The 10,180-nt window shown below is 46.1% G+C and overlaps 1 protein-coding gene across 12 annotated transcripts in view; it reads left to right on the plus strand.

The window, feature by feature from the left end:
- PAQR5 (progestin and adipoQ receptor family member 5) overlaps window positions 1–5,090 on the plus strand; it is a 75,229-nt gene extending 70,139 nt beyond the window's left edge. For 8 of the 12 annotated variants that reach the window (XM_049611853.1, XM_049611849.1, XM_049611850.1 and 5 more), the window contains one exon: window positions 1,871–2,235. In XM_049611853.1, the coding sequence (XP_049467810.1) occupies window positions 1,871–2,112 (242 nt within the window). In that variant the 3' untranslated portion in view covers window positions 2,113–2,235. Of the gene's footprint in view, window positions 1–1,870 lie in introns of all 12 variants that reach the window. The other 4 variants (XM_049611846.1, XM_049611844.1, XM_049611845.1 and 1 more) reach the window with 1 other exon arrangement.
- The last annotated feature ends 5,090 nt before the right edge of the window (window positions 5,091–10,180 follow it).

Consider the following 10,180-nt stretch of genomic DNA (forward strand, 5'->3'; position numbering starts at 1 on the left):
ACGCTTAACCGACTGCGCCACCCAGGCGCCCCTCTCTCTCTCTCTCTTAATGAAAGAGAATCCTTATCTCTTGTGTTGTATCTGTTTGCTAGGACTGCCATAACAAAGAATCACAGACTGAGTGGCTTAAACAACAGAAATGCATTTTCTCATAATTTTGGAGGCTGAGACCAAGGTGGGGGCTGGGTCTGTCTCTCTCCTGGCTCTCTCCCTGGCTTGCAGACGGCCGTCTTCTCTGTCTCTCCTCACGTGGTCTTTCCTCTGTGTACATTCATGCCCAGGTCCTAACTTCCTCCTCTTAGAAGCGTACCAGTCACAGGGCACCTGGGTGGCTCGGTCGGTTGAGTGTCAGGTCATGATCTTGTGGTTTGTGAGTTCAAGCCCCACATCAGGCTCACTGCTGTCAACGGCACGGAGCCTGCTTGGGATTTTCTCTCTCTCCCTCTCTCTGCCCCTCCCTCTACCTCTCTCCCTCTCTCTCTCAAAATAAATATAGAAACTTAATAAAAGATCCTGTCTCCAGATATGGTCACATTCTGAGGTATTGGGCATTGGGACTTCAACATTTGGAACTGGGGGAAGGGAGACACAACTTAGCCCATGACACATGCTGTCTTTGTTCTCTTCTCATCTTCTGATTTCTGAGGGTTGTCCTGCAAACAGTCCTCGGCCCTGGGCAATGGACTCTTTTTCTCATCACTACCAACTCAGCATGTTCCCACCCACTACCACCCCCCTCTGCTGGGTCCTCCCCTCTGTGGACACATAGCTGGTGAGCCAAGGTCCTGAAGGTCATCAGGGAGGAAGAGCCCCTGCTCATATCTGGGATTAACCAGCAGTAAGGAGAGGGCTACCTTGTAACTGGCCAATAGAAAGTCTGGTTGGCTTCTCCGTTGGCCTCAGAATTGGAGCTGATGAGTGCTGGTTCTGAGGAGGTGAACTTTGGGAGAACACGATGCCAGACTTTATGTGAAAAACAGGACTGGTGGACAAGTTGAAAAAATGTACTCGGGCCTTTTAATTTTTCTCACACTGCATTAAAAAAAATGTTGGGGCGCCTGGCTGGCTCAGTTGGTTGAGCATCAGAATCCTGGTTTCGGCTCAGGTCACGATTTCATGGTTCACGATTTCAGTCCCCTTGTGGGGCTCTGTGCTGTCAGTGCAGAACCTGCTTGGGATTCTCTGTCTTCCTCTCTCTCTGCCCTTCCCCTGCTTATGCTGTCTCAAAAAATAAAGGAACAAACATTTAAAAAACAAACAAATAAATGTATTGAGGCATATTTTACGTATCACATGGTTCCCTGATTTCAAGGATACAATTCAGTGATATTTTTAGTTAACCCCCCAAGTTGAATCCCCATCATCGCAAATGAGTTTTAGAACATGATCATCACCCTGGTAAGATCCCTCCTGCCCATGTCTTATTAATCCTGATTCCTACCCCCTGCCTGAAGAAACCACTAACCTTTGGGTCTGTGGATTTGCCTTTCCTGGACATTTGATATAAATGGATTCTGACAATATGTGGTCCCTTGTGTCTAGCTTCTTTACCCAGCATAATGTTTTTAGCCTATACACCATGGAACAGTATCAGCAGTCTATTCCTTTAAAAAAAGGAAAAAGTTTAGTTATTTATTTTGAGAGAGAGAGAGAGATATACAGGAGGGGCAGAGAGAGAGGGAGAGAGAGAGAATCCCCAGCAAGCTCTGCCCTGTCAGCGCAGAACCCAGTGCGGGGCTCGAACTCACAAACTGTGAGATCATGACCTGAGCCGAAATCAAGAGTTGGGAGCTTAACCAACTGCGCCACCCAGGGGCCCCTGTTCGTTTTTTGTTGCTGATCCTGGCAACTTTTTCTGTGTTCGCCGTAGGTCACAGTCACCAGCTATTCCACGTGTGTGTGATCCTGGCCACACACCTGCAGATGGAAGCCATTGTTCTGGACAAGACTCTGAGGAGGGAATGGCTCCTGGCCAACTCCAGGCCCCTGTCTTTCCCTCAGATAGCTGGAGCTGTACTTCTGTGCCTCATCTTCAGCCTCAGCAACGTTATTTATTTCTCAGCTGCTCTGTATCGGATTCCTGAGCCAGAATTACATAAAAAAGAAACATGATTCAGACCATAAGCTTTTCATGCCAGATGTCAACATTAAGCTACAACCTCCTAAGCACCATAAGTGCCTCGTGGTACCTGTTCACCAAGGTCTAAAATATTCACGGTGGTTGATGTCTTGGCATTTTTGAGTGCGTTCATGTCAATAAGGTGTTTAACTGGGGAAATGTCTCTCAATGTGCACTTATTCTATAATTGTGATTTTAAAAGGGGAAGATGGGTTCAAGTAAGTCCTTGTTCAGGCGAATCCTTAATAGTTCATTAAGTCTTAAATTTATTTAAAATAAGGCAGTTTGAAGCCTTCCTATTAAATGGCCGGATGAAGCTTTACTACTCTTGTAGTGTTACCCTTTGAAAACGGACGCTGCTTCATTTGTTGAGTCCCACATGGCACAGCTCCTGCCAAGACCTCCACGGTGGGAGGAGAATGTGCCAGAAAGATCAGCAGGAGGTGTGGAGGGGGCGGAGTAAGAGGAAGCTGGGTCTGTGGGAGCCCTGGGGACTGGGGAGACACTTCAGGATGAAGAGACCTGTTTTGGGGAGGGTGCTTCTTCCTTTCCTCACCTAGTGAAGGGAATGAATGAAGAGTCCTCTTTCCCACAAGTCTGTTGTGCCTTAAAGTGCCAATTCCCATGTCACGTGGATTTGGATTTTCTCTAAAGGCCACATGGCTGGGTGTCTGTGTTCTGTTTTGTTCTGTTTTCTCGTTGCCAATTTGATGCTGCAAAGCATTATGCAGTGCAGGTCAAATATGTGAGGCATGGGAGCTGGCTGAGTTAATTCCAGTTGGCTGTGCTCATCTGTCACTGTGTAAACCAATGGCATGGCTCTATTTGGGGATGCTATCCATTTAATATTGCTTCAGCATTTCAAAGGTGCTGCAAAATTTAGTGTTCCTGGGCAGAGGATGTCAAAGACCTTGTAAAGGGTTGGTCAACTACAGTGATCCTCAAGCTTTGCTGCGAATCAGACACATTTGGTGAGTTGGCGACCAGTGCGGATTCCCAGGCCAAGTCAGGGGATTCTGTGTTAGTAGTTTAAGATGTAGGTCTTTTGGAGGAGATTTGCCCTGAATCTGAGGAAGTCCCCAGGTGACCCTAATGCAGAAGGGCCACAGGCCAAATGGGAAAAATGCTGGCGTCATGAGTTCCAGAAGGCACTGGGCCTCTCAGCTTTGTTGCAGTTGACCTAATTTTCAGCAACTCACCACCTAAGGATGTATCCCGGGCTGTCTACTCTGCACAAGAGTAGCACACTGAGCATTTTCTCATCTGTTGCCTTAGGAGTTAAAGTTTAGTATTTCGTGCTGTTTTCAGAGAGTTCAGAAATGCTGATGCAAAACTGTAGCAGACGCCCATCAACCCCTGATCTGTACTTGCTAATGACTTGAGGGGCTGTCCATCACAAAGCAGGATCCTCTTTGCTGACTCAGGAACACCCTCAAAACTTAGAATACTGCCTCTGTGGTAACTGGCCCAGAAACTTGAATGGCCTCACGAATAGCTCATCGTCCAACCCTCTGAGGACAAGTACAAATTTATATTGGCTGAGAGTGGTCAAGAAATATGATTTCATTAGTTTTACTGTTTATTTACTTCCTCTGGGGAAAGGTAGACTGATAAAATTATATGGGCTGGTAAATTTTTGGTACATTAATTGCCCGCTGCATGACAAAATTTGGTTTGGGGCGATAATCTGACACTCCTAGTGGAATTTTACTCTAGCAGGGTCTGTGGGCACCCGTTTCGTCTTGCTGTAACTTCAATTTTATGCTGCAAAAAGGCACAGAGTTTAAATACCCTATTGTAGCAGGTGCCAAAGACATGAAGCTCTTTAACATCTCTTGTTTCAGGAGAGGAAAATGTTTGTTTAGTTCAGAAATAGTTGAAAGTTATAGGTGATTGATTTGAAGGACCTTCAGATTATTTAATTTTGGGTGATGTGACTTTTTCGTCATCCTTAATGATGGGAAAGAAAATGTTACATCAACAAAAGAAGACCAGTGTTTCATAATGTTTTTATACGTTTGGCAAACTCAGTCCCACTCTATACTTTTGGACAGTGTTACAAATTAAAATCGGATGACAGTTTGCAATGTGCTGATTTGGAAGCTTCTAGATACAGACAATGGGTTCAAAAATATTAATTACCATTAGGTATTAAGTGTAATGTGGGTTTGCTTAAGCCAAAGTCAAAAAGGAAAGGCAAAAAGGTTGGCAGCGGGTGGGCTGGAGAGCTCACTGGGAAGGTGTCTTTTCATGTGGCGGCCCTCAGGTTTTTATTGTCTCCATACACCTTGGAAATGTGCCATACTCCCCTTGGGAGCAATGCTCGCCACCGCACGATCTCAAAGAGGATTTTGTGGGGGGGTGACAGACTCCTAATGGGATGACCCTCTTCTTCCTCCCCCTGCATGAGAAACACTGCCCCCCACATTTCCCAGATGCCACGGTGGTGATGAAACTTGAATGTATTCGAATGAGGCCGTTTAGCTAACCGCGTTGTCCTTCGCTCATCATAGCTTTGCTTTCCATTGCTCGGTTTCTAGAGAGCAACGAATCTGTCACCGATTGGAGTGAGAAGTGGGAGGTTTTAGGAAACCATTTGAGTACAAAGTGACCTGTCTGACCTGCTGCCGTCTTAAAGTGTTTGTTGTGGAACTCAGCTCACGTGAGAAGTTCTAAGGAAGGCAAGGGGCAGTGGATCAGTGTGATCAGATGTGTTTGGAGAGACTTCATTTGGCTCTGCTGTGTCCCTAATTTGTTTGGCCGTGGTGCTATATGAAACACCTATTCACACTGTATAACAACTCTTGATAACATATTAGTTGAACGCCGGCCTCTGACGTTCTGGTCAACAATCCATTGTGGATGAAAAGGCAAAGACCCATTTCTGAACACAGCTGTTCCCCCAACTTACACTGATGTCTGGTTTTCTTAAACTGAATGGGAGGAAAAAAATAAACTTTATTATAATAAAGGCCTGTTTCCCACTTGATTTGGTTATGGTTCACCTACCACACTGTAAACATGTTTGCTCATCATAAGCAATTGATTCCTGGGGCGCCTGGGGAGTGCAGTCGGCTGAGCGTCTGATTCTTGATCTCGGCTCAGGTCATGATCTCACGATTTGGGAGTTCAAGCCCTGCATCGGGCTCTGCGCTGATGGTGTGGAGCCTGCTTGGGATATTCTCTCTCTCTCTCTCTCTCTCTCTCTCTCTTTCTGTCTCTCTGCCCTCCCCTGCTTGTGCACTCGCTGTCTCTCTCTCTCTCTCAAAGTAAATTAACAAACTTAAAAAATTTAAGAAATCGATTCCTGTACATGTGTACATTGCTAAATCATTCAATGAATGTTTATTCTGTGCCTGGTGTATATGGAATGAACACTCCTGCATGGAGTGAATCTTGTGACTGTCAGTAGGGAAAGATAGATAAATTCAGGTAACGGTAAGTGCTATACAGAAGAGAAGCCTGGTGAAGATATAGAGATGGGTGGGATAGGGCAGGTGAGATTGGATGGCCATTCTGAGAAGTTGACGTTTGAGGAGAGCCTTGGTGGGCAGGAAGGGGCCAGCCCTGCCAGTGTGTGGTGGGGTAGGTGTTTCAGGTCAGATGGTGTATGGGCGAAGGCCCCCAGACCAGTAGGCACTTGGTCCTATCGGAAGGATGGAAATCAAGCCACTTATTCCTGAAATGTGTAACTCTAGACAATGTATGTGGATCACTTGGCTTTCAAAGAATTCTGGGATTTCTCCTGCATGTTCTTCCCAGGAGATTGTCCAAGGGGCTTTCCTCTGGGCTCTTGGTACTTGTATGAATGCTTCAACTCTGTAATAAATATATTTCAGGCAAACAGAGAGTCATTACCCCCATTCTCTTCACTCTGGGCAACAAATTTCTAAAATTGGCTTAATTCATGCCTCCCGTAGAGCATGGAACAACGGACCTCAAAGATAATTTAATCCAGCGTTTCAAAAATGTGTTTGATGATGGGGACACCTGGGTGGATCAGTTGGCTAAGCCTCCGACTCTTGATTTTGCCTGTCACGATCTCATGGTTCTTGAGTTTCAGCCCTGAGTTGGGCTCTACCCTGACAGGGTGGAGCTTGCTTGGGATTCTCTCTCTCTCTCTCTCTGCTCCTCCCCATTTGCACTTGCTCGCTCACTCTCTCAAAATAAATAAATAAATAAATAAATTTTTAAATGTGTTTGATGATGCAAAATGCACATTGTCAGGCCCAAATGGACAGATGCGGCATACCTTGGGAGGGAAAAGTAGTCTTAGAGTTTTACATTTTTATCAAAAGCCCCAAGTAATTAAAAAAAAATGTTTTAATGTTTATTTATTGAAAGAGACAGTGTGAGTGGGGGAGGGGCAGAGAGAGAGAGAGAGAGAGAGAGAGAAAGAGAGACTCCAAAGCAGGTTCCAGGCTCTGAGCTGTCAGCACAGAGCCTGACACGGGGCTCGAACTCATGAACTGTGAGATCATAACCTGAGCTGAAGTTGGAAGCTAACCAACTGAACCACCCAGGTGCCCCCCAAGTGCTTTTTAATATAAGGCAGTTTAAGAAAACACTAGTCCAACCATTCTTTTTTTTTTTTTTTTTTTTTTTCAGATTTGGAAAAACATTGAGTAGTATGAAGAATCCCCAGGTACTGGGGTATCTGGCTGGCTTAGTTGGTAGAGCATGTGACTATCCATCTCGGGATGGTAGTTTCAAGCCCCATGTTGGGTGTAGATATTAGTTAAAAATAAAATCTTAAAAAACAATTCCCAGGTACTTTTCATCCTTCCCCCTTTTGATATGTATATGACTCTCATCTCTAACAGAGAGAAACTTGGCTCCCATTATCCACAATATATTATTTGCTCAATCTTAGAACGTACAGAATGTCATTTCAAAATTACTAACCCACGTCGGCAAAAAGGCTTGCTAATTAGAATCCAATATATGTTTCAAGTTCTTTTTGTCTGGAGCCTGAGGGCATATAGTCTCAATAGTCTAAATTACTTGGCTTAGTTATGGCCCCGTTATGTGTATGTTACTCATTTGAAATATGGTTCAGATCATTTGTTTCTTTTTGTATCAATTCTACAACACCCCCCCCCCCCAGTTTGCTGATTTTATTGTCTTTTGAGTATGTAAAACATTAACATCCATTCATTTTCAAATGGCCTGGGGAGAGTCACATGGCCTGTGGATGTGAGATGATGCAGCCTAAGCTCTTGAGTGTGAACAGCAGGGAGGGTCAGGGAGACAGCTCCTCGCATTGAGTGTTTGGGTATATCACAGTCATCCTGTCCTCGTTTTTACCACCTTCCCTCAAACACGCTAGACCTCAGCCCTTTCCGGTCACTGGCTGTTACAAGGTTCCCACAGCTGTTCGTGTGGGTGTTTGGGTTAATTATATTGGTTTCCATCCGTGTAGGGTCAGCCTCTCTCCAGTGATTTGCATAGGACCCTCCAGTCCAGTTTGGCAGGGTCTTATAAAGTTATACTTACCGTCAGACCAGCAATCCCACCCAAGAGAAATGAAGCTCCCTATCTGCATAAAGACCTTTATGCAAATAATTATACCAGTTTCATTCATAATTGCCTAAAGGTGAAAGCGACCTGAACGTCCAACGGGCTAGCGGATGGATGAGCTGTCATGCATTCCTACAGGGGATTACTACTTAGCAGTAAAAAGGAAACAGGTATCGATACGTGCAACTCAAAAGTGTTGAATCTCCAGAGCATTTTGCCCAGCTAAAGAAGAGACATTCTGGAACAGATAAGACTCTAAGGGAGGAAGTCAGAAAAGCGCTTGCGAGGGCTGGGGGTAGAGGAAGGTGATGGACTACCAAAATGCAGCACAAAGAAAGTTTTGCAGTGATGGTGGCGGTGGTTACAGGATGGTGTGTTTGTTAAATCCATGCACACGGTACAACCAAGAAGGGTGGATTTTGCTGGATATAGAATGTACCTCCATAACCCTGACTTTGGTAGAAGCCTCCGGGGTCTACTCCCTCCCCATCTCTTACCCTTCCCCCTGGTCTGGATCTCTAATTCTAGGGGAAAATGCAAATCTTTTACTGCCTATGGGGAGCCCGTTGGAGGGGAGTGGGGGAGAGGGGAGAGGAAGGCAGGGGAGAGAGAAGAACGTGTCAGGTGTGAGGTGACGGTTTTTATTCTATTTTATATTTTAAAGCAAACAAGCTAGAGAGCTTTAGTACGGATAGAGGCGAGGGAGAAAGAAGAAAGTGGCCCGAAGAAAAGCTGGGGTGGGGCTTGATGGAACTGGGTCCTCCCCTGGGATGGATTCATCCATTCCTCCCAGACAGTTGCAAGGGGGCCTCCATGGCGCCGCACTAAGGGTGCAACAGTGCCACCTAGTGAGCCTGTGGGGATAAGCTAGTAGAGGAACAGTGAGCACACCGGGTTGGGCGCTCTGGAGCAAACCAACAGCTTGCTGGCAGGGTGGAGGAGACTGGGGTACACAGTAGGGATCTAGCATCCGGGGGCAAGTCGTTGGCAGAAGGTCTGCTGAGAACCGAGAATAAGGAGGCATAATAAGGTGGGGAGGAGAGCTTGTCAGCAGAGGGAGTGTGTGCAGGGGGTCATGATAAGGAATGGGTTTGGAGAGGAAGAGCCTCAGGGCCCTGTGAGGGTGTCCGGCGCTGGGAAGCTCCTGCAGTGTGACAAGCATTACACAGGGGAGTGACATGACTAGATCTGTGGTTTAGAGGTGAACGGGCTGCAGATTTGGAAGGCAGCAGCAGGAAAGCCTGTTAGGGTACTGTTGCAGTCATCCAGACAAATGATAGGAGTAGCCAAGGGGATAGAGAGCAGCGTTTGAGAGGTGTGAAGGCTCTTTGGTAGGTAGAACTGTCAAGATGTGGTGAGTGGATGTTGGAACAGAAGGAGAGGCAAAAGTCCAAGATGGTACCTGGGACTCTGGCTTGGGTGGCTGGGTAGATGGTGTATCACCCATCCACTGAAGGGGAGCAGGTTCGGGGTAAGAGATTAGGGCGTCTTAGGTATGAGGTGCCTGTGGGACACCCAAGCGGAGAATGTCTGGAGCTCAGAAGAACAAACGTGTGTGAAGCCGCAGGAGTGGTTGGGAGTGCCTGAGGAGAGTCCTCAGCTAGTGGTGACCAGGTCAAAACCCTAAGCTACGACATTTAAGCACACCCAAAAAAGGAACTCACAAATGAGTTCCGGGAAAGAGGGGCACTTAGCTCGGAGAGGAAAATGAAGGCATAGTACGAGAGGAAAGAGAAATATTTTCGGTGCTGTTGAGAGGCCAAGAGAAGGGCATGGAGGGGTCAATTAGATTTAGCATCAAGGAGGTGGTGGTCTCAGTGAGAAGAGTTCTAATGGAGAGACTGAGGCCAAGGCCAGATTGCAGGGTAACTAAGAAGTAGTCAAATGGCCACGCCTAATTCCTAAATAATACAGGTCCCAACCTGTCCTCTAACAACAAACAAAGCAATAAAAGCATTAGGAAAAACCATCTTTATGTCACATAATATGGGCCAAGGATGTTAAATTTTGTCCGTTTAACTGGTGTCTGGTTGAGGAGCTGGGACTAGAGTCCCATGAGAGCACAGATGTAGATGCAGATTTGACAGTCATGAGGTTAGCGACAAATGTCGAAATGGGATAGAATTAGTTCATCTTAGAAAAGAGTGGATGGACATTGCTCCTCAAGAGTGAAGACCAAACTTTATTCATCTCTATAGGCTGTTAAAAATTCACCCGAGGAATCTCAAAGATCAAGTTGGTTTTATTAAGCGATTCATGAATGGGGCAGTATCCCATCTAGCAAGCAGAGAGATGCTCCCAGGAGCCATACAAAATGTAAGGCTTTCATAGGAAGGAGGGTAGGGTAAGGAAGTTACTGGTAAAAGAAAAGTCAGGATTATTTCAGGCCAGGTCACCATCCCTAAGCGGGGAGGGCAGGGGTCTTATTTGGAAGGTCATCTCATCTTCCTTTGGTAGGGTGCAGGGGGAGAGGGGAGAGGGGAGACGGAGAGGTCCCCTGCGACAGATTACCTCATTGGTGCGGACCAGAAAGTTCCTGAC

Source organism: Panthera uncia (assembly GCF_023721935.1).
Source record: "Panthera uncia isolate 11264 chromosome B3 unlocalized genomic scaffold, Puncia_PCG_1.0 HiC_scaffold_1, whole genome shotgun sequence".
Lineage (NCBI taxonomy): Eukaryota > Metazoa > Chordata > Mammalia > Carnivora > Felidae > Panthera > Panthera uncia.